The 25,564-nt window shown below is 41.1% G+C and overlaps 1 protein-coding gene across 1 annotated transcript; it reads left to right on the forward strand.

The window, feature by feature from the left end:
• Positions 1–8,385: 8,385 nt before the first annotated feature.
• LOC121995035 lies at positions 8,386–17,105 on the forward strand. The gene is made up of 3 exons (XM_042548883.1): positions 8,386–8,439; positions 10,055–10,160; positions 16,944–17,105. The coding sequence occupies exons 1-3, from the start codon at positions 8,390–8,392 to the stop codon at positions 17,103–17,105; spliced, it is 318 nt and encodes a 105-aa protein (XP_042404817.1). The 5' UTR covers positions 8,386–8,389.
• Positions 17,106–25,564: the final 8,459 nt, after the last annotated feature.

The raw sequence follows: 25,564 nt of genomic DNA on the forward strand, positions 1-25,564 counted from the left end.
CCAGTTGTACGTGTTCTTCTATAAGCCAATCATCCGCTGACTGATCAGGAGGACCCCCGTTCGGCCTTATAGGGTGTAGCACCTGACTCGACGCTCATTCGGCCTATCCCTAGAACTGAGTGAACGAGTCCGGATGACCCTAAAGCTCGATCGGCCCCGGCCGCGGATTAGGAAGTTTACTATTTACCGATAAGAATAACTTGCTGGTCCCCGGTTGCTATACTAACTCTGACTGAGCTGGATGCCCGATCGGACATTCATGTTTGACCAACTGTGTAATCCGATCGAGCAACCCATAGTGTTGCAAGTGCCTTTGACCGCCACATCAGCCCGTCTTCACTGTTTTGACCCACTTTTAGGGGGTCCAATCTTCATCACCGTATCACAAGTCTTCCCCTTAAGTCTAGTTGAAGGAGGCTGCAAGTTCAACTGACTAGACAATTAGTATTCTTTTGCAACTCTTCTTTCCGAGCGGGCGTTTTAGGTTTTAGTCTCTTCAAGAAGTCGATTTCTTCCCAATCGAGAGACCCCGAGATTGACGCCGCTTGGACCCGACGTGGGCGTCACTTAGCCGTTTATTAGCTCTTTTCAGATTTCCTTCTTGAGCGGCCACCCATACTCAATACCCTTTAATTAATACTGACGTCACTATGATTTCTTGGAAATCGCTAAAATCTCCTGCCATTAATATAAAGCATGCCGAGCATGCTTTCTAATCACACATTGCCGATTATTTCCATTTTTCATTAATGCCACCTGTGATTGAATGTCACATGTCGAGATCCTCTACCGCCGACTATTCAATGTGATAGGTGACTGTTAGGATTCGATGTGACAACCACCTTTTCAAATTTTGACGGTCTTGATCTAATCTCATTTTCTCAAGCCTTTGATCGGACGGCTTGGGATAACCCTCGACAAGGTTTTTAGAGCCTTCTTTCTCCCGTCACTGTATCACCTTCATCTTCTCTTCGTCCGCTTCCTTACTCTCTGCCTTATGTTCCTCACTGGTGATTTTCTTTTCTAATAAGTTCTTCCTTCTTTCTCCTTTCGATCTCTGATGGCTTGTTCTCCTTCTCCTCCTCCAATTGTCCCCGAATTGTAGTATACCTCCACCGAGTCAGACTTCAACGGTGATGAGGTGAATCAAATGAAAATGACTTATCACATTCTCGATGATCACCAAATCACAATCCATTCTGCCTATGATCGCCCTCATACACCTCTCGATAGTTTCCTTCCTTTCTTTAAGAACCAATTATATGTCAATCTGCACTTTCCTATCCATCCTTTTATTTCTGAAGTCTGTAGGTATTTTCACATCTCGTTATCATAGTTGGTGCCTAATTCCTTTAGGTTATTGTGCGGGGTTATGATACTATTCTATGCGTACATGATTCCTCTCCTGCCCCGTATTTTTCACTATTTTTATTACCCTAAATTATTCGAGCTGAACACCTTCTGTTGGTATATTTGGCATCAATGATCAAACTTGAGTTTTGATAAATGACAAGTGGATTAAAATTAAATGTGTTATTGATCTAACCTTGTTATCTAATGTGCAGGGTTTACTAACTTGACGGGTTAAGAGGATCTGACCTCAGGCAGAAAGTCCAAATGTGAGATTCTAGCAAGAAGTCGGGATATTCGATTCCCGATGAGAGGAAGTTTGGATGTCCAATTCTCGACAAGAGGAAGTCCGGATGTCTAATTCCGATAAGAGATCGGGATATTCGATTCTCGGTTAGCGAAGTCTAGATATGTGATTTTGGCAGGAAGACTTAGTGGGTCAGATTGACATCAAGGAGGTAACTTGACACTTAGTAAGTGAAGGTAAGTCACTGGAGGAGAGTGACTCTGTGAGGATGTGTCCCAATTGAGGGGACAGTAAGCGTCGACCCAATTTAAGTCCATTTCAGAAATCTAAATTGAAACTCTAACTAGATCCTAATTTGGAGGATAGGGTCTAAGTCATAAATTTATCATATTATTATTATGCTAATCTTATTTTATAGGATAAATATTTCTATGTCGGACTAATATATTTTGCAGGGCAAAGGAAGCACAAAAGACCTTGAGTGAACAGTATCCGAGGCGCCTTCGGGAGCTTAGAAGCCACCTTGAGTATTGTTCATGGAAGGCACCTTTAAGTGCTTGGAAGACACCTTCTGTAGGATAACGTAAAGACATCGTAGAAGATAAAGAGCCATTTTTAAGGGATAGAGTTTGGCATTAAAGGCGCCTTCAATACTATGGAAGGCGCCTTGCATCCCTTGTAAAAGAGGCATTCAACCAAGGCTTCAATATCATCAATTCTACAAGTTTCTACGCGTCCAATTTATTGATTGGTCCTAGGAAGATCGTACCAGTTCCACTATACAAAAATTTTGTACAAGTGTCGAACCTTTCCTAACAACCTATTGTGTTCTTTAGAAATTAAATTTGAAATCGCAAACAGAACTTAACATTATTGATTCCAAATTTATCTTATCAGTTCTTAACGGTTTAGACTTAGATCGCAAGCGGAACTTAACACTATTGATCCAAGTCTGACCTATGTTACAAAGTTGATTAAATATTTATTTCTAAAATCGACTTCCAGGTCAAACATGGCGAGGCACTAGGCCTTCTTGGGTATGGGATCATCCACCACTGCCTCGACAAAGCCTTTTATAGAAATTCAATATTAATTTCCTAAAATAACATTAGGTTTAACCAAAAAGAACAATCGAATCACAAATTCAAAAAAAAAAAAAAATACAAACTCGAATCACAAATTCGAAACTCTAGAATCATATGCATCTTATGTTTGGAATTCATACAAAGAAAAACTAGTATGATGCAGAAAATAATTACTGGTTATACCTTTCTTTGTAAGCGAATAACCTCTTGATCTTCTACCGTATTCCTCTTCTAATCTCGGACGTTGTGTGGGCAACGATCTTCCGAGATGAGAACCACCAATCTCCTTCTTCTCCAAGCTAGATTCGGCCACCACCAATTCTCCAAGAGATGTAGAGGTCCGGTCACCACCACCAAGCTCCAAGGGATGCTAGAAATAAAGCCTCATTTTTTTCCTTCTTCTCCTAGCTAGAACCGGCCACCAAGGACTCCTCTTGTGTTGATGCCACCGACCACAAAGGAGGAAGAGAAAAGGAGAAGAGCTAGAAGCAATAGGGCCGGCCACCACCAAGGAAGAGAGGGAGGGAAATAGAATAGAGTTGTTAGCCATGAAGGCACCTCTACCCTCTCTTTTATAATCCTTGATCTTGGCAAATAAGGAAATTTAAATAAAAACTTCCTTAATTTCTTTTTCCATGAAAAGGAAAATTTAATTGATTAAAAATCAATTTCCTTTTCTTTTTCTACATGGCCGACCACCTACAAGCTCCAAATAAGGAAAGTTTTAATACAAGAATTAAAACTTCCTAATTTGTTTCCGAAAATTTTTAATAAAAATTTCTCTAATAATTTATCCCTTCATGGTTGGTTATAAAAGGAAATTTATTTAAATAAAATCTCTCTTTTAAAACATGTGGATGATTTCCAAAAAGGAAAGTTATCTCTAAAATTAAAATCTCCTTTCAATTTACAAATAAGGAAAGATATTTAATCTTTTCTTAATCTTTTGTAGAAACTTATAAAAGGAAATATTTAATTTTAAAACTCTCTTTTAAAATCATGAACATGGTTAAAAAAAGGAAAGTTTTATCAAAATTAAAATCTTCCTATCAATCTACAAATAAGGAAAGATATCGAATCTCTTCTTAATCTTTTGTAGAAAGCTATAAAAGGAAAAATTTAAATTTTAAACTTTCTTTTAAAACCATGGAATCCACATAAGAAAAATTTTAAAATAAAAATCCTTTTATTTTGTTTAGGGCTGGCCACACGATGCTTGGGCTCCAAGCATTGGTCGACCCTCTATTTGACTCATCCTTTTTTCTTTGGCTGACCCAAGCTTGGGTTCCAAGCTTGCTTGGTCGGCACCATTAGGATAGGTAAGAAGGTGGGTAAGGGTGGGTATAATATTTTATAAATAAGAGGCTACGATAGGGACCGAGAGGAGAAATTGATTTTGGTCTCTCGATGAAATTAAGCTTCCCGTGTTCGCCCCGAACACCCAACTTAATTTCATCAATAATAATTCATACCACTAAATAATTATTATTGAACTACCACACCAATCCCAAATTACGTTTTGGGCTCCTTCTTATTATGAGTGTGTTAGTATCCCTGTGTTTAAGATATCGAATGCCCACTAATTAAATGAGTCACTGACAACTCACTTAATTAATATCTCAATCCAAGAGTAGTACCACTCAACCTTTTCGTCATGTCGGACTAAGTCCACCTGCAGGGTTTAACATGACAATCCTTATGAGCTCCCGTTGGGGACATTATCAACCTAGATTACTAGGACACGATCTCCTTCTAGAATCAACAACACACACTATAAGTAATATCATTTCCCAACTTATCGGGCCTATTGATTTATCGAGCTAAATCTCACCCTTTGATAAGTCAAAGAAATGAATACTAAATATATGTGCTTGCTATTATATTAGGATTAAGAGCACACACTTCCATAATAACTAAAGTGTTGTTCTTTTATCAAGTCAGTATAAAAAGAACTTACCTTAAATGGTTCTGCTCAGTACACTCAAAGTGTACTAGTATAATTTATCAGTCAAGATAAACTAACACCTAATTACACTACGACTATTCCAATGGTTTGTTTCTTTCCATCTTAGGCGCGAGCTACTGTTTATAATTTATAAAGAACCGATAACATGATCTTCTGTGTGTGACAACACACACCATGTTATCTACAATATAAATTAATTGAACAACTACACTTAGCATAAATGTAGATATTTTTGACTAATGTGATTCTTTATTTCAAAATAAATGTTTACAAAAGCTAGGCTTTTAGTATACACTCTAACACGATTGGGGTTCCAACTGCTCCGACTTCCTACTGCTACCTTGCTATGACTTTGTTACGCCCGACTGAGGAGGCTACCAATACCGAACTCGAGTCAATTGTCTACAAAGAGTGTTGAGTAACGAAATTTAAATTCTCTATTTAATTATTGCTAAAGGAAAAGTGTAGCGTGTTGCACTCGTTCCTATTCTTTTGCATTCGATCCCCTCTTTCGGCAGTTTTGGAAGAGGTTATTAGTAGATTACCCATTGATAGGTCCACGGAACCTGGGTCTTGGAGTAGGAGTCACCGAAGGCTCCAAACTATGTAAAACTAAACTTGCCTCTTTACCTGCTTTGTGTTTTTCTGTTGTGTACTTATTTTATAAAACAAAAAATTAGTTTTCAAAACCACTTGATTCACCCCCCCTCTCACGTGTGTCTCGATCCAACAAGTGGTATCAGAACCATGTTAGCTCTGAATTGGTACAACCACCAATCAAGTAGAGGGAATTGTTTTTATTTTTTGGATTTCAGTTTTTCATATTTTATTTGAATTAGTAAATTTACCTTTTCAAATAAATCTTTCTCGTTCAGTTTTAACTCGAAGTTGGTGTAATACCACTTAAGTATTCAATACTTACTTTCACATCAAACTCTGCTAATCCAAAACCTAGTCTTGGGATCTTTATCTTCATTTTTTTACAAGATAATTCAAATGACCCAACTTGAGGGGTACAACACTGCTCGTTCTCCTCTCTTCAACGGAAACAACTTTCCATATTGAAAGAAGAGAATGGAGGCCTACTTAGAGATGGACATCGAGCAATGGTTCACCATCCTACAAGGGTACCAGGTGCTTGTAGATGAAGCAACTAAAGTACCCCTTGATATAGAAAGATGTAACCCAGATGATAAGAAGAAGGCCCAAATTGACTCGAAGGTGTTGAACACGATCCAATGTGGACTCATGAAAGAAGAACTCAATCGAGTCGGCCTGTATGAGAACATAAAAGATCTATGGGACAAGCTCATCGAATTACACGAAGAAACCAACGATGCCAAGGTAACTAAACGAGACCTCCTTCGAAATTTCTTATTTAATATTAAAATACAGGATGGAGAAATTGCAAGCCAACTACTAGCGAGGATCAAGGATATCCTCAACGGCTTGCACATGATCGAACATCGACTTGAGAACTACAATGTCATAAGGTATGCTCTGAACTCGTTTCCTCGAACCTCACTATGGGCATCGATTATAGATACCTAAAAGGTTTCAAAGAACATTTCAAAGTTAAAATTATACAAGTTATCTTGTGAATTAAAATTGCATGAACAAATTAACGCCACAAAGGTTGAGAAAGAGATCACTTTCCTTGCAGGTACTTCAAAGGGGACAAAACCCGAGGTGTAAACTGAGTCCGACTCAGAATCAGATGAGGAAGAGCAACTGGTGAATATGGTAAGGAAGATATGTTGGAACCCCAGGGTTGTTTTGGTGTGATCAACAAGTTAAGTTAGGTCCTGTGTTGTTTTAACCTTGTGTCTAAGTGTGCAGGAGCTTAGGAGCACAGGTACTCGAGCGGAAGATGCAGCTAGTGAGAAGGACGGCACGTGGTGCGTCCGAGGGACGAGGCACTGCGAAAAAGTACACCGACGGACGAAAAGGAAGCGTGCTATGGTTTTGAGGGACGAAAGCTGGAACGGAAGATTGCTCGGGGAGCAAGAGACGCAGCTAGCGAGAAGGTCGACACGGGGTGCGACCGAGGGACGAAGACTGCGGATGAGTACGCTGGTGGACGAGAAGAAAACACGCGGTGACTCCGAGGAACGAGAAGCCGGAGCGGAAGGCTGCTTGAGAAGACCGGAAGTTGGGTTCGGGTGAGCCCTATTCCGGATGGCAGAGATCACCTAAGTGAGCGGATCCGGAGCAGAAGACCCGGACCGAGGCGGGACTAAACCAGAGAAGAGGTCCCGGACAAAAAGTCAACCACTGTTGACTTTTTGTTTCGGGGCGGTCAGACCCGACTTTTGACCAGGATCGAGATTTGACTCAATCTGATCGTTGGAGGATAAAGTTTATCCCCCCAGGGCACCCGGAACCCTTCGGGGCGCACTACAAGAAAATTGGGATTCTACAACACTTAAACGACAACGTTTTTTATAAAAAGCGTTGTCTATTTTTTTTTAACAACGCTTTTAGTGAAAAGCGTTGTCTATTTCATTATTTTCTTATTAATAGACAACGCTTTTCTAAAAACTGTTGTCTATTAGTGATTTTTATGGGTCAAAGACAACGCTTCGTAAAAAGCGTTGTCTATTAGCCTTTTTTTTAGTGTCTACGACAATGATTTTTAAAAAGCGTTGTCTACTGTCAAGTTATCATCTCAATCTTAAGTGATCTAGACCGCTTATCTCAAGATCTAACGGCCGGATCTTCATCCATCTTCATCACAATATGGACGACCCAAATTAAAGGAGGAGAAAACTTCGTTTCCTTTTACCCATGCGACGACACAGTGCTGGTGATCCTTTCTGTTCGCGACATCTCCTCTTGTGCGGCTAGGGCACGCGACCTCCCACCGCCGGCCGTCTCTTCTTCCTCACCACCGGCCGACAACTCTTTCTTCTCTTCACTGCCGCACAGACCCCTCTTAGGAATTGGGAAGTGCGGTGGTGGATTTCGCTGACGATGACGACGCCCAACAACCTTCCCAACGGCGGCCACCACCAGTGCCCACACCCTCCGCCCGACCCTCGGAGGCAGCGCCACTACCTTGGCACACCCAGCGCCACCCCTTCCCCCTCCTCTTCCTCCGCCGCCTCCTTCAAGGGTTGCTGCTGCTACCTCGGCGGTGCTCGATGTGATGTACCGCGGCGTGCCGCTCGGTGTGCTAGCGGTGCCGGGCTTCGAGCAGCCCGCGCACAGCAGCTGCCTCGTCCAGACCCACGAAAGATTGAATACTCACTTTGCATTATCGAGCTTCAAGAGAACAAGAGAGTTGTGCGTGGTGATAAGTGTCTAAAAGTTTAATTGTTTCATTTATTTCTGTTGAATCAAGTGATCGCTAGAGATGGGCAAGACATCGGGTTGGTTTATGCTCATCAAAAGAGCCTTCACTTCGAGCTCTAAGGATAAATTGGTCCAGACAAGTACCCCAATCCAAGTAAGTTGAACTAAAGGTGCCCTTAGATTCAGACAGTTCCTAAATGTGATCTTTGTGACTGCAGTACTCACAGGACAAGCAGAAAAGAGAGAAGAAAAAGTGGGGATTTAGCAAATCCAACCATGATGACAATGGTTCCTTTATTCAAATGCATAGACAACAAAACATAATTGAGCGAATACTGGAGGATGTTCAAAATGAGCAACACCATCAACATAGAGTGCAGCAAGTGCTCCCCAAGAAGGCTCAACAATTGAAATCGCCTGCAAGAAAACCAAGGACTGTTCCCAACTATGCCCACATTTCAGCAATCAAAATCCAAGCAGCATATAGAGGTTACAGGGTAAGATCAATCTGTTTGTCATGCATCATTTAGCATTCATAAAGGATTGACCAATACATACGATCCCTTGTTGGGCTAGTAAGTAATGTTCATATCTATCATGTTTCTTGAAATTTAAAAACATGCATCGACCTAATCTTGATATATCAGAATATAAATGCAAACAGAAGAGAACTCTAGCCATGCAACTAACAATGAGTATGCGATAACACAAATTCCAACAATATGATCACAAGATAAGAAATTGTTTCACAAGGAACATTCCCAGAACCAAGAGTTCAAGTTGTGCCAATTAATAAGATTGCTATTCTTTTTATTCATTTCATCTCCCTGTTCTTCTGCAAGAAAAAATGTTCCAAAACACCATAAAATGTTCCAAAACACCATACAATGTAATGTTCTTCATTTCACCGAAGGAATCATTTTCCTGTTCCTACTTGTTGCTGTAATTGCTATCGTTCATAGGAAAACCCTTTGAATGTTGATAGGTTAGCTGATTGAGTCTTTGCTATTTTAGAGCTTCATGTAGATTTTATTTCATGATTTAGATTTCGTTCTATGTTTTTCTTCATGTTGTCTTTCATATTGAGTAATGTTTTATGTGAATGTTAACTGCTTGTATTAATTTGACATCCTATGTTTCAATTTGCACACATTATGATTTCATCGACTCATGCCCATCAAGTGTTTGATGAGGCGAGTTTTTGTGTATTTAAAAGAAGGAAAAATATTATTTTTCCCCCTAGAGTTTGTTTAGCTTTTACAACTAGATCAGTACTTGAATTTATCTTTGGCTTTTATCTGGTAAACCTGATCTGTCCAATTTTTTTTGTCTTGATTCCATAAGATTTGAGATCTGGAACTTTGGCAATCTCGTTTCTTATTTGAAACCAATTGGTAGCCTACATACTATAAGAGAAATCTCATGTTGCTGCGCATTTTGTTTCAACCATTTCTTTAGTTTGGTGGATCAATTTGGTATTTGTCTCAATTCATTCACATCGACACACATGATGCTCCAGGCAAAGCTTTGATATCTAAGATTTAACAACACAAATCTGTTCTCTGATTTCCCTCTCTTTTATCCTACTATTTTGTTCTGACTTGTAGATTCATTTGAGATACTGAGATTTGCTTCATGTTAGTGTTTCATTTGAAGAAGCCCTAGGCCTCTGAATCAACTGGATTTTGCTCATGTAGTAACGTAATTTTGTATCTCCAAGATTTTTTACCTGGCAGAATTTCTGAAATGTTTTTATCAAAATTGGTGAGTTTGACTTTTGATACTTAAGTCTGATGTTGCTATTAGATGGATTTTTAATGGAGAAATGCTTGCTGTTGTATGTCTTTTCCATGAAACTCATGCAAGGGTTCATGTGTTCTTCGATGTCTTTCTCACTTGCATCTTGTCAGAAATATTCACATCAGTTAGATCATCTTCATTCAGTACTTGTGTAGTAACTAAGGAGTAATGTTTGCGTAGAAATGCAGAGTTATTTCTCAAGTATTGAACAAAAATGTGAACAGTTCTGACTTCAGAATACAAATTTTCATATAGATTGTAGGCAACTTAGCCGAGATGCATTCTAATTCTGCTTGTTTACCTTTCTTTCAGTAAGCGATTGGTGGTTTGGATGTCAATGAGTGGAATGGTAGAAGGGTCGTCTCTGAACCCAAATGCCCTACACTATGTTCTGCAGCAGTTGCGGGAGTCAGTGCAGGCTGTTATGCCGAGTAGCTTCTGGAGTATGCAAACTGATCGTCGAGGCTAATGTTCGACACTATCTCCGTAAACGATATTGCTCCGCTACGGTGCTTAACGGATTGTTGCAATTTGTTCCCAAGATACAACGACGACGAACGTTTCGGAATCGTAGTACTCCGACTTCCGAGACCAGCGAACCTTCTAGTAGACTTCTTGGACTCGAATGCACAAGATGAGATGAATGCTTGAGGAAGAGAAGAGAGGATTGAGTGAATATTCCATCATCTGGAGGGTTCTATTTATACTGAAAGAAGAGGTTGAGTGTCCTTTGGGTGAGTGGATGTGTTCCATGGGCTGGATCGATCTAGATCATCTATTCTGAAGGGTTGTAACCCTTCACCAAGCCCACTTCAATCTCATCCATCAGATCTGAGGAGTTGTGACCCTCAGATCCCGCCTATTGTCATCGGCCATCGGATCTGGATCCATTGATTCGATGCTTCAGATCAAGTCTCATCCCAAGCCGTCAGATCGTTACTCTTTGCGATCCAACGCTCTAGATTGCATCACAAGCGATCCATCATACCTATTTGATCAACGTTGATCAACGGTAGCCATCCATTCCCTAAGTCAACTGTCCAGTCATCTCCCTTTGCCCACGAGGAAGCCGCATAGGTGCTGCCACGTCAGGTACGAGCCTGACACGTCACCCGAGTGCCACGTAGGCACTGCAATGTCATCTGGAGCATAAATAGAGAAGAGGTTGAGTGTCCTTTGGGTGAGTGGATGTGTTCCTTGGGCTGGATCGATCTAGATCATCCATTCTGAAGGGTTGTAACCCTTCACCAAGCCCACTTCAATCTCATCCATCAGATCTGAGGAGTTGTGACCCTCAGATCCCGCCTATTGTCATCGACCATCGGATCTGGATCAATTGATTCGATGCTTTAGATCAAGTCTCATCCCAAGCCGTCAGATCGTTACTCTTTGCGATCCAACGCTCTAGATCGCATCACAAGCGATCCATCATACCTATTTGATCAACGTTGATCAACGGTAACCATCCATTCCCTAAGTCAACTGTCCAGTCATCTCCCTTTGCTCACGAGGATGTCGCATAGGTGCCACGTAGGCACTGCAATGTCACCGGAGCATAAATTTAAGCTCCTCAATGCGCCTACAAAACGCCCATTGCGCACGTGCGCACGTGCGCACGTGGCGGGTGGCGGGCTCACAGGTGCGAGCACCTGCTCGCCCTGGGCTAAGGGGTAATCTGTCCTTTTATTTTTGTGTTAACTCCATTAACACATCTTCATTAATAAGTAGAGAATACACATCGAGAATTTTCGATGTGGGACTATTCTCCCATGCACTTTATTAATGAATAATAAATGTTATTTTGGGCCGACTTTAAACATTAATTTCTCATTCACCCTTAATCGGTTTTGAGCAAATTAATAGTCTAAATCTATCTACGCGAATCGTAGATTTCAATTTTGAAGTCAATTACGACTTTCAACAATTGATGGCTTCCTTCCTCAAAATCGTTTTTGGTCCATTTAAGGCCCCAATATCCAACAATCCCCCACATGAATGGAAATTAATGCAATGCGTGTATGCATGCTGACACTTTACAAGAGTCCAATCGATAAGTCACTGCATCGGGATAGGTAGCTTGTGGCTTTGAACCTTCCGTAGTGAAATGCTATCGAGTATACTAGGCTGCGCAGTGAACGTGATGTCTTGAACTGCTCAGCTGTTGGTGTATACTTAGACAATAACATCCACACAGAGATCTATCTCACCTACTTTAGGTTCTCATGGTTGGTTCCGTTTCGGCCATGGATACCATCTTGGATTCATGAGTGTTTCATTGAAGCGGTCTGTCACACTCACATAGGTGACACTTCTATCAAGAGTATCCTACCATACTCCACCTTATCAGGTATAGAAGTCACTAAAAGCATAAGCTTAACCTCACTACATGAGGTAGGACAGCACAAATTCATCCTAGGATTGGGATAGAGATAAACTATCTACTGTGCTGGACCACAACTTATGTAACTTCGTTGTCCCATTGAACCAAGATCTTGGGATCTCCAGTCAACAAGGTTGGGTTACCGCTACAGTCGTTTTGAGTTGTAGATTTTTAATCTCATTCCTCTTGATGAGCAGTATACTTGATCTCAACTCAACCCCTTCGTTAGAGGATCTGCCAAATTATTTTTGGACTTAACATAGTCGATTGCAATCACTCCATTCGAGATCAACTGCCTAATGGTATTATGTCTACGACGTATATGTCGTGACTTCCCATTATACATATTACTCTGTGCCCTTCCAATCGCCGATTGACTATCACAGTGGATTAGTATGACAGTCACAGGTTTCATCCAGCTCGGAATATCTTCCAAGAAATTTCACAGCCATTCAGCTTCCTCAGCTGCTTTGTCTAGTGCTATAAACTCGGATTCCATAGTTGACCGAGCAATGCAAGTCTGCTTAGTGGATTTCCAAGATACTGCTCCCCCACCAATCGTGAATACATATCCACTAGTGGATTTGGAGTCTTTTGTATCTGATATCCAATTAGCATCACAATATCCTTCCAACACAGCGGGATATTTTCCATAATGTAATCCATAATTCATAGTATATTTCAAATATCTGAGAACTCGCATCAATGCTTTCCAATGGGTGTCGTTTGGATTACTCGTAAAACGACTCAGTTTGTTGACCGTACAGGCAATATCTGTACGTGTGCAGTTTGTGAGATACATCAAACTGCCTATTATCCGAGAATATTCCAACTGCGATATGGTCTCACCATGGTTTTTCGCTAAGTGTTGACTTAGATCCATAGGTGTTTTCACTGTAGAGAGATCGTACGCATTGAATTTTTTCAATACAAATTCTACATAATGGGATTGTGTTAAAACTATCCCTTCTGATGTCCTGAGAATTTTAATTCCCAATATAACATCTGCTTGACCCATATCTTTCATATCAAAATTTATGGTCAACATTTTCTTTGTAGTCATGATTATATCATGATTACTGCCCATTATTAGCATGTCAGGTACGTATAGACAGACAATTACATAGCCTTCAGGTGTGTTTTTGACATAAATGCATTTGTCACATTCATTTATTCTGAATTCGTTTGACAGCATTACTTTGTCAAATTTTTCGTGCCATTGTTTAGGCTCTTGCTTAAGTCCGTACAACTACTTAACAAGTCGACACACCTTTTTCTCATTTCCAGGAGCCATGAACCCTTCGGGTTGCTCCATATAAATTTCTTCTTCTAACTCACCATTTAAGAACGCAGTCTTAACATCCATTTGATGTATTTCATGGTCATATAGTGCTGCAATGGCTATTAGCACTCGTATGGACGTAATCCTTGTCACCGGTGAGTATGTATCGAAGTAATTAAGACCTTCTTCTTGCTTGTACCCCTTGGCTACAAGTCTGGCCTTATACTTGTCAATTGATCCATCAGCTTTATACTTACGTTTTAGTATCCACTTACAACCTAATGGTTTATTACCAGAAGGAAAGTCTACTAATTCCCAAGTATGATTATTCATGATAGACTCAATTTCACTATTGACAGCTTCTTTCCACATTGGTGCATCGGGTCTAGAGAGAGCTTCACTTAATGTTCTTGGTTCCATTTCTGACATAAAAGTCATGAAATCTGGCCCGAACGATTTCTCAACTCTAGCCCGTTTGCTACGACGTGTCTCTTCACTTTGATCGTCAATAGTCCTTTTATAACAGCTAAGTTCGGTAACGTCATTTTTGTTTGAACTTCCGTTGTTATCACTTTCAACATTTCCCTTTTTATTTGGGAATACGTTTTCAAAGAATATCGCATTCCGAGATTCTATGGTTGTTCCCACATGTATATCAGGAATGTCTGATTTGTGAATTAGGAAACGATATGCACTACTATTATGGGCATATCCGACAAATACCGCATCGAACGTTTTATGTCCGATCTTTACTTGCTTTGGTTTAGGTACTTCGACCTTTGCCAAGCACCCCCACACTTTCAGGTATTTGTACGATGGCTCGCGGCCTTTCCATAGTTCATATGGAGTTTTATCATTTTTCTTATGAGGGATTCTGTTGAGAATGTGATTTGCCGATAATATTGCTTCCACGCACACTTCACATTTGTGTGTTCCGTCAACATTGACGTTTGGTAATAAATTTAATTTGACGAGACGTTTGAGAGTATTATTATGCGCATGTCCGAGTCGATCATGCCATAAATTAAAACACTCAACAACATAGCTGGAAGCATTTATTTTATTACCATCAAAATTTCGGAGTACAGCATTACAACCATTTTGAATAGACCCTTTTCTAGGTACCCCTTTCCTACGAAGACACCATTCTTCGTAAGTACAAAGTTGTCTGACTGGAACACTAGCCTAAATCCGGCCTTGACCAATGCCGCTCCAGAAACTAGGTTCTTACTGATGTCGGGAACATGGAGTACATCAATGAGTGTTAGCTCCTTTGCGGACGTCATCTTCAGAACAACCTTTCCGAGTCCAACAATTGGCGACGTCGTGGAATTACCCATATAGAGCTCCTGCCATTTATCGGAGTATACTTGGAGAACATCGCCTTATCGGAACAGATATGACGAGTTGCTCCAGTATCAATGAACCACTGCTTCGGGTTGGTATCCACCAAGTTGGTTTCAAATACAACCGCAGTGAGATCTAAGTCCTCAAGAGAGGTTGCGACATGATTCGCAGCATCCTTTGGCCCCTTGGTTGGCTTCTTTGGGCGTCTGCAGTCCTTGGACAGGTGTCCTGCCTTTCCACAGTTGTAGCGGGAGCCTTTGAACTTCTTTACTTGAGCCTTCTTTTTGAACTGCTTCGGCTTTTTAGCGTTCGACTCGACCAGGTTGGACATTTCGTCTATAGTCCGCTTAGTTCCTTTGGAGTCGGATAACTTTCAATTATCCTCCTCTATTCGTAGCCTCAGGATCAGGTCTTGCAGCCCTATCTCCTTTTGTTTGTGCTTTAGGTAATTCTTGAAATCCTTCCATGACGGAGGGAGCTTCTCAATTACCGCAGCAACTGCGAATGTCTCGTTCAGCTTCATGCCTTCGGCGTCCAGATCATGCAGTATTAATTGCATATCTTGGACTTGAGATGAGACGCTTTTTGAGTCCACCATCTTGAAATCCAGAAACCGACCGACGATGAATTTCTTCAATCCAGCATTTTCGGTCTTGTATTTCTTCTCAAGGGATTCCCACAAAGATTTTGTCGTCTCCAGAGAACAATATACGTTATATAACGTGTTGTCCAAGGCGTTGAGTATATAATTGCGGCACAGAAAATCTCCGTGAGACCACGCATCGCTAGCAGCCTTACTACCTTCCGTAGCGGCTGGCGTGTCTTCGTGCAAAAACCGTACAAGGTTTAGCGTTGTTAGATAAAACAGCATCTTCTGCTGCCATCTTTTGAAGTCGGTTCCGGTGAATTTCTCCGGCTTTTCTCCGTGCGGAATGGTTGTCGGAATGGCGGTCGGAACGACGGTCGGAACGGCCGTCGGAATGTCGTTGGTAGCCATATCAGTTTGCACGAAATATCGTTTACGACTGTTATCTGAGTATGCAAACTGATCGTCGAGGCTAGTGTTCGACACTATCTCCGTAAACGATATTGCTCCGCTACGGTGCTTAACGGATTGTTGCAATTCGTTCCCAAGATACAACGACGACGAACGTCTCGGAATCGTAGCACTCCGACTTCCGAGACCAGCGAACCTTCTAGTAGACTTCTTGGACTCGAATGCACAAGATGAGATGAATGCTTGAGGAAGAGAAGAGAGGATTGAGTGAATATTCCATCATCTGGAGGGTTCTATTTATACTGAAAGAAGAGGTTGAGTGTCCTTTGGGTGAGTGGATGTGTTCCTTGGGCTGGATCGATCTATATCATCCATTCTGAAGGGTTGTAACCCTTCACCAAGCCCACTTCAATCTCATCCATCAGATCTGAGGAGTTGTGACCCTCAGATCCCGCCTATTGTCATCGGCCATCGGATCTGGATCCATTGATTCGATGCTTCAGATCAAGTCTCATCTCAAGCCGTCAGATCGTTACTCTTTGCGATCCAACGCTCTAGATCGCATCACAAGCGATCCATCATACCTATTTGATTAACGTTGATCAACGGTAGCCATCCATTCCCTAAGTCAACTGTCCAGTCATCTCCCTTTGCCCACGAGGAAGCCGCATAGGTGCTGCCACGTCAGGTACGAGCCTGACACGTCACCCGAGTGCCACGTAGGCACTGCAATGTCACCTGGAGCATAAATTTAAGCTCCTCAATGCTCCTCGCGACGATGCAAAGTGCAAAGTGCAAAGTGCGCCTACAAAGCGCCCATTGCGCACGTGGCGGGTGGCGGGCTCACAGGTGCGAGCACCTGCTCGCCCTGGGCTAAGGGAGCACCTGTCCTTTTATTTTTGTGTTAACTCCATTAACACATCTTCATTAATAAGTAGAGAATACACATCGAGAATTTTCGATGTGGGACTATTCTCCCATGCACTTTATTAATGAATAATAAATATTATTTTGGGCCGACTTTAAACATTAATTTCTCATTCACCCTTAATCGGTTTTGAGCAAATTAATAGTCTAAATCTATCTACGCGAATCGTAGATTTCAATTTTGAAGTCAATTACGACTTTCAACAATTGATGGCTTCCTTCCTCAAAATCGTTTTTGGCCCATTTAAGGCCCCAATATCCAACACAGGCATTGTTGGAACACTTCCATCAGTGGAGGCAACAAGAGATGGCTGGCAAAGACTTGTTTGAGAATGCCTCTGTGGAGGCTTTAGTCATGAACCTGAGCACCAAATCTCCGAAAAAAGGCGTGAGGCCGGGTAAAATCGTGAAAAACCTGTCCAATGCGTAAGGCCAAAGTGTACCCCTCGCCGCATCATTCTTCGAGGCCGACTAGCTATTTTGTGATTTTTTTTTTGTTTTAAATTCGAATGTCACTATCTACTTTGAAACAGAACTATATAGTCTTTGTGTATAGTTGAATTTTCCTGTAAATACTAATACTTTGTAATTGAATTCTATTGTTTTGGTGCGAGTTTGAAATCATTAGTTGAGTTAATTAATGTTATTTTATATGTCAAATTCAAATCTAGACATGGTAAAAGAAAATTAATAGTTTTGTAAATATAAAAAAAATGATTTTGTAAATAGATTTTTTTTTATTTTTATTTAAAAAAAACAACGCTTTTAAAGCGTTGCACAAGTGTTGTTTTTGCCAAAAACAACAACGCTTTTAAAGCGTTGCAAAGATGATGTTTTTGCAAAAAATACACAACGCTTTTAAAGCGTTGTCTTCGCTACAAACGACAACGCTTTAAAAGCGTTGTTGTTGAGCAGACTTTTAACAACAGTGCCTTTAACAACGCTTTTTCAGGCACAAAGACAATGCTTTAAAAGCGTTGTCTATTAGCTTTTTTCTTGTAGTGGCGCCTCGACCAAGGCTATAAATATAGCTTTGGTCCAGAAGCTTAACAACAATCACGAGCATTTCATTTCCAAACACTTGTACGCTTTAGTTGTAGTTAAGCTTCTGTTTCTGCGCTTCAACGGTGTAAGAGTCTTCTTCGCCTGAAGGAGTTTTTAGTGTTTAATCTTCCTTGGATTAACAACCACATCGGTTGTAACCAAGTAAATATCTTGTGCCTCGTTCTTTATGATTTTAATTTACTGCTTTACTTTATTTATGCAAGTGTTAACTTAAAGAGTTCGAGGAAGGGTTGTTTCTGTTTTATTCTACAGGACTATCCAACAACCCCCTCCTAGCCGGCCGCAACGGTCCAACAAGTGGTATCAGAGCCGAGTATGCCTCAGAAGGACTAACCGTCGTCTGAAGCAACAAAACGATGGCCGGAGCTAGCAGCTACCCACCAGCATTCGAGGGGGGAGCGTGCCTCTTGGAGGCAAAAAATGGAGGTATATCTAAACTCAGATGTTGGTATTTTTTTCAATAATGAAATTTGGTTATGAAGCATCGAAGAACACGAACGGAGAAAAAATCGACATACGCCTCTGGACTGAGAAGCAACGTGACGAGTCTATGGCAAACACTCGGGCAGAGTTTCACATTCTAAGCGCAATACCAAATGAAGATTTCGACAGAGTCGGAGAATACAAAAGCGCGAAAGAACTTTTTGAAAAGTTCTTGAAACTCTACGAAAAACAAGTCGAGGCTGAATCCAACACCGATCCATCATCTGAACAACCCAAGAATGAAGAAACTGTGCAATAGCCGAAGCACACCTCGAGGACACAGAAAACCCTTCTTTACTGAGCATCGATGAAGGGGGAGAATCTTTGGAAGAAAGCAATTCAACAGGGGGAGAACCAACGACCAACGAGGTAAGTAAGGTATGCCCTATTCCTTCTGAACAATTGATTAAAACAATTGAAAAGTTGCCTGAAGATTTTTGCAAATTAGAAATTGAATCGTCGAAAAAGTTGTTCGGATTAAGAAATCTATTATCAAAAGAATTATCAAAAGAAATTTGCAAAGTAAAGACATTGCCGAAAGAATTTTTACAAATTATATTGTCGAAAAATTTTATTAAGTTAGAATTTATACTATCAAAATATTTTTGCGAATTAGGAATTCAAAATACAATAGAAAATGACATGTTACAATTTGTACAAATTTTTACATGTTCAAATTTTCTTGCTTCAAATTTGAGAAATTATGATAAATTAAAATGAAAATTTAAAACTTTCTAATAAAAGAATTAGAATTAAAATATATATAATAATAAATGCTTAGAAAGTTTTTTTTATTCTCTCCTAAATTGGCTCAAAAATATTTTTCTTGCATAAAGTCTTCTGCTTAGAAACTTATTAATTTGTTGCAAAAACTTAGAAATTTTTCAAAAGTTATTTTTAACTTAGAAATTTTTCTTGACTTAGAAACGTTTTCTAGAAATAGATTATTCTAAGTGTCAACCCTTAGATTTTTCTTGCAACCCAATTTTTCATGTGATCAAAGGGGGAGAAGAAAAAGTATAAGTCTAGGGGGAGGTAGAAAATTGAAAATCGATGAAATTTAATTTTTTCTATCTTGTTGCATGTTATTGCAATATAAATTGTTTCATTTTCATGTCTATTTTTGACCCTAGCTTAACTGGGGTTGATCACATCAAAAAGGGGGAGATTGTTGGAACCCCAAGGTTGTTTTGGTGCGATCAACAAGTTAAGTTAGGTCCTGTGTTGTTTTAACCTTGTGTCTAAGTGTGCAGGAGCTTAGGAGCACAGGTACTCGAGCGGAAGACACAACTAGCGAGAAGGATAACACGTGGTGCGTCCGAGGGATGAGGCGCTGCGGAAGAGTACATCGGCGGACGAGAAGGAAGTGTGCGGTGGTTCCGAGGGACGAAAGCCGGAGCGGAAGATTGCTCAGGGAGCAAGAGACGCAGCTAGCGAGAAGGTCGACACGGGGTGCGACCGAGGGACGAAGAATGCGGATGAGTACGCTGGTAGACGAGAAGGAAGCACGCGACGACTCCAAGGGACGAGAAGCCGGAGCGGAAGGATGCTCGAGAAGATCGGAAGTTGGGTTTGGGTGAGCCATATTCTGGATGACAGAGATCACCTAAGCGATCGGATCCAGAGCAGAAGACCCGGATCGAGGTGGAACTGAACCAGAGAAGAGGTCTCGGGCAAAAAGTCAACTACTGTTGACTTTATTGTTTATGATTGCTGCATATTGGTTGCTACATTTTGGTGGTTGCATATGATTGACATGCATCCAGGTGACATTTTGTATCTGGTCTGATGACCCTTGTTTTTGGATAGGAGGTTCTGGTGAGTACAATTTTCTTCAGCTCTTTTCAATCTGTATTTCCTACTTTTGTTCAAGAAACTGTACCGTATGATTATTACTATTAGTTATAACTTATTATGCATGTCTATCTGGTACCGCTGAGTTGTTGAACTCACACCGTTGCTTTATATTTTTATTTCAGTTTGATGCCGTCAGGAGGTTCCAGTTGCTAGTCCCCTTGTTGCAAGACTTTCGATTTGGTCTTTTAGTTTCTAATTATTTGCTTAGAGTCATGTTTCAGACTTGTATTGGTTTTGCACTCTGAATTTTATGTGGTTTGTCTTTAAGTATTGTACTGGTTGGGTTTTTGCTTGCTTGGTGGATTTGCATTTGTTATGTTTTGCTACGCGCCTGCCGATCGGCATAAGAGGTAAGTTTAGATGTTGTTTTTTGCTTTCTTTTGTATTGTGGTGACAGCCGGAGGCTGTTTTGATATAAATTGCGTGGTTTGTTTAGTATTTTTATTGTTATTGTTCCCCAAGGTTAGTGTGGCCCGGAGGGATTGTAGTAATGTCTTAGATTATCAACGGTACAGGGGAGATGTTGCTAAAATTTCTTCTAGCAGGGACTACCTGGGGCGTGACGATTCTTTTGGTATCAGAGCCAGGTTGGCGTGTTCTATTTTTCGTGTTTTAGATTTTCAGGTTAATCTGATACCAATTTATTTGGTATCAGAGCAGGTTTATGATACATGTTTTTCGTGCTCTGGATTTTCGAGTTAATCTGATACCAATTTATTTAGTATCAGAGCCCGGGTTATTTAATTTGGGTATTTTCAGATTTGTACAGATTTTCGTCAATTTTCTTGTTTTGGAGTTCCGAGGTTATAAATGGGGATTGGACGGCGATGGAACATCTCCAAACGAAAAATAAGTAAAATGTTAACTTTTATAATTTTGATACTTGTAGTAATATCTAGGACATAATTTAACATATATGAGGAGATATACATGTGTTCCCGCTCCGAGACAATGGAACGAGAAGAGAATCGATTGGATACGCAGTCTTCGGTCTCATCGGGGACTGATTCTTGCCACTTTTTGCTCTTATTTGATTCAAATCAATAGAACAAGAACCAAACGTTCATTGTGAGCTACGTAGGTTTGACATCTTGCTTGCTGCTTCGAGATACAATGCTGATCTTGAGGTCTGCATTTGCTTCTTCCACCGGTCCACTTTGGATTTGCGAATTTTGGAGAATATGATTATATATAATAATAATAATAATAATAATAATAATAATAATAATAATAATAATAACTATAACCCTAAACCTTAAACTCTTTCTAACATGTAAATTGGTTAACTAATTAACTTTACTGTAATTTATTGCTTAATAGAGTAAGATTAATTTAATCTAATAAACTTATATGATAAAGTTGTATAGAATGTTAGTCATATCTCAACACATCTATATTGACAAATCTTACTAGTTATGAATGTCGTATTCATGAACCTGATGAGACTTCTAGTGCATTTATGAGGGACATAGGTAGACTACCTACCCTTAGACCGCATCGACTGACCGTCTCCCTACCGTCCGGTGATACATTGGACGTCACTCAAGAGGTCAGAGGTTGCCCGTTAAACTTTGGCAACATGATACTCATGGTTGATTTATTAGTACTGGAAATGGTCGAGTTCGACATTATCCTTGGCATGGATTGACTGTCTGCATATCATGTCACGGTTGATTGCCAGACGGGGGTGGTCACTTTCCGACCTCCGAACCAACCCTCGTGGGATTTCATTGCCATCAGGGATGACGACATATCGATCATTTCTGCGATTCAGGCTCTGAAGCTGTTGTCGCATGGCTGTCAGGGATTTCTTTTGTCGTTAATTAATGCTGACGACAACAGTAGTCCTCAACTCTCAGACGTTCCTGTGGTCCGGGAGTATTCATGTTGGATCGAGACGCGCTAGAGGGGGGGGTGAATAGCGCTCGTGGCTATTTTGATAGTATCGGAATCGTAAAAACTATCAAAGTAAATATACGCAGCGGAAATAACGAATGCAATCACAGAGGGACACAAGAAGTTTTACTTCGTTCGGAGCCTAGGTCGACTCCTACTCGAAGGCCCGCGATCCTTGATCGCTTTCGGTGTGCAACACTTATAAGTACGAAAAAGAGTACAAGATTTACAATTAGTACAGTAATTAAAAACAAGTATACCGACGACAAAATCGTAATCTCGAAGCTCCTGGTCGTCGTGGACTCGTAACAGCACTTCAGGGTCGTTGATTGAGCAGCACGCAGCACAAGGATCGCTTGGAAGTTGTTGTTCTTCAATGCTGCTCGAAGTCCCCTTATAAAGGGCATCCAAGGCGCCTTGAAGGCCTCTGAAGGCACCTCCTAGGCTCCGAGTCCACCGTGCAGATGAGCGCTGACCAGTTTGCGCTTATCACCTTTGAGGGCGCCTTCAAGGGCCTTGAAGGTGCCTCCAGAGCCAGCCGAGGCGCCTTCAACCCTGTTTCGCGGCCAGGTCATCTTTTGTACCCGAGGCGCCTCCAAGCTCCATGGAGGCGCCTCGGACACTGTTCATCCGAGGAATTAGGTTGCTCCTTTGCACCTGTAAGTTATGTTAGTCCCAAACACAATCCTGCAACACAAAGTTAGCACAATACACATGATAAATAAAGTATAGACAGTCTCCGGACTGTCCGAGTCTGACTTCGGGTTTTCGACCGGAAACCCTAGGTCGACCCGACGCCTACTGTTCCCTCTACGGGGAACGCGTCCTCACCTACTCCACTCAGGAGATTTACCTGTTGCCAGTCGATCCTCGAGATCGACTCGACTTTTGCTTAGCACTCGATGCTTCCGGACTTTCTGCTGGACATCCGCTTCCCGGCTAGTCCAGACTTTCACCTGGTTCGCGACACCAGGACTTTCCACCTAGGGTTACCACCCCCTAGGACTTTTGCCTGAAGCTATCGACCTGCCAAGACTTTCCGCATAGGGTTACCACCCCCTATGACCTAGGGTTACCATCCCCTAGGGTTTTCCCTTTGCCTAACCGCAGCTAGGACTTTTCTCCACCTAGGGTTATCACCCCCTAGGACCTAGGGTTTCCACCCCCTAGGGTTTTCACCTGCCTAACCGCAGTTAGGACTTTCCTGAACTACTCACTCAACATGTTAGATAACAAGGAATCTTAACTTTGAATCCCTTTGCCATTATCAAAACTTATGTTCGATCGTCGGATGCTTCCTGCACCAACAATCTCCCCCTTTTTGATTATGGCAATAAAAATTCAAAGTTAAGAAAATAATGCCATTAAAAGCTAAGCATGAAAATACAAGCATAATGTTAGTTAAGTGCAGAACTAAATTAAGTGCAGAGCTCCCCCTTAATATAAATACTCCCCCTTAATAAAAGCTCACTTTTTTAAAATTTGAATTTCTTTCAATTTTCTTTAATTCTTTGAATTTTCTTCTACTCTCCCCCTTTGCCATATATCAAAAAATGGGTAATAATAGATGTTTGTTTGAGTTGTAGATGATTTTACTAAGGTTAACAGGTTAGCTAAGTTCAACAGGGTTTGAAAGTTAATGTCAATTGGAACTTAGTTTCAATAAAGTTTTAAGACAAGGTTATTTAAGTTCAGTTGGTCCTTAAGTCCAAGCACAAGACATGTTCAATAGATTGATTTATTAGGTATCAGAGGTATAAAGAGCAAGAACATTCTTTAAGAAGAAAAATTGAGTATCCTTTACCAACTGTCTAACCTTTAGTTACTTGCTGATAGTCTACAGGATAATAGCTTTCACTAGGTTAGTCAAGTTAAGTTATTTTGGTCCAGATAGACTTGACTAGAGCTGGAGAGCTTAACTTGATTAATGTTTATTGCATATTTAACGCCCAAACTCATATTGATGCACAGATATAAGCATTCTTTAGTCTAGGCTATACCTTATGCATCTCACACCGTTCTATATTTTTCAAACACAATCAAGGTAAACCTAGGTGTTTGTGAGATGCTCTGGCTTAATTCTAGGGGAACATGATATCTAGGGGGAAAACCTAGGCTAATTCCAAAATTTTAAAATCTAGAAAAAAGTTGGAGTTTTGAAACCTGGTTTTTCTAGAATTTTTTAAAAAATAATAAAACCTAAGCTCAGAAGATCTAACACATAAAACTGAGTAATAACATGTCTAAACATCCAAGATATACATCAAAAAGCTGATAAACATCCAAGATCACATATGCCAATGCAAGTGAAAAGATGGAATCAAGCAGGTGGATCATCGGTTGGAGGATCGGCTAGGTGCTGATCAGGTGACGGCTGAGGCTGTCCCTGACGCCGAAGCTCGCCTCGAAGAGATGCGAATCCAGCAGCTATCTCAGATCGCATAGTCCGAAGAAAACGATGACTGTCTAACACAGCTCGTCGCGTCTGTGTGGACTGGATCCCAAGTCGAGTGAGTCTATCCTCGACAGAGAGTGATGCTGAAGATGACGGCCCGGCTGAAGAGGAGGGTCCGGCAGAGGTGGAAGGATCTGCGAAGAAGTCCTCTGCCAGAAAATCTGGCCACTCCTCATCTGCATCAGGTGCGCCCTCGACCTCTGCAGCACCAGGGGCAGCAGCTGGTGGTGGTCGGCCCTTCCAGGCCAGAATCCCCTCGGCAGTGACCTCTACCCCTGCTAATCTAAGGCTACGCTGACCGACCTCATCATAAAGGGTAAGTGGGATAAGAACCCCTCTAGTAATGTCTATCCTAGAGCTGGAGAATATCTGGGTCAGGATATGACAATAAGGCATATGAACTACTCCAGATGTAACTGTGCTAGATGCAAGGATAATGTTATGAAACATATGGAGGGCTATGTCTATGTCAAGGCGCTGGGTGAGGGCGTACAAGAAGAACGAGTGAGATGGTCGCATCGTTGAGACATCTCGAGATGATAAGGGTAGAATACAAGCTGTCAGGACTCTGTACATAGTATAATCCTGAACTCGAAGTAGGGTGGATCTGAACTCAGTCAGGCCTAAGGGTCTCTCCTCCCCATAGAAATGCATGTAAATGTCGTCTAATGTAACGTGGGAATAGGGGGCACCAAAGGGTAGGGGCCTAGTCGGATAACATAAAAATGGACACTCAGACTCCCTAATCTCTAGGCTGGTGCGAAGTAGTGATGGAGTAAACTGAATGTCAGTACCTCCTACTCTGGTGGTATAAGTTCGATCATCAACCTTTTCAAGGTTGTGATAGAACTGGGCACATAGGTCTTGGTTGACAGTAGTGGTGCAATCAACCAGTTTATCTAACTGATAGTGGGTTATCATTTGGATGGTAGGTTGACAATATTGGGATAAAAACTCTCTACCAATATATCTAGGTTTGATTGACTCAAAGGTAAACCTAGAGAAATCTATTCTATGTTGTTCCGAGGGGAATCTCGGATCCGTGGAAGGAGCCCTTGCTGGGGTGGTATCCACAATACGACGCTTCCTATTATGCAAGAAAAATTGCAAAACTAGAAAAAAAATATAGGGTT

Source organism: Zingiber officinale, chromosome 6A (genome assembly GCF_018446385.1).
Source record: "Zingiber officinale cultivar Zhangliang chromosome 6A, Zo_v1.1, whole genome shotgun sequence".
NCBI lineage: Eukaryota > Viridiplantae > Streptophyta > Magnoliopsida > Zingiberales > Zingiberaceae > Zingiber > Zingiber officinale.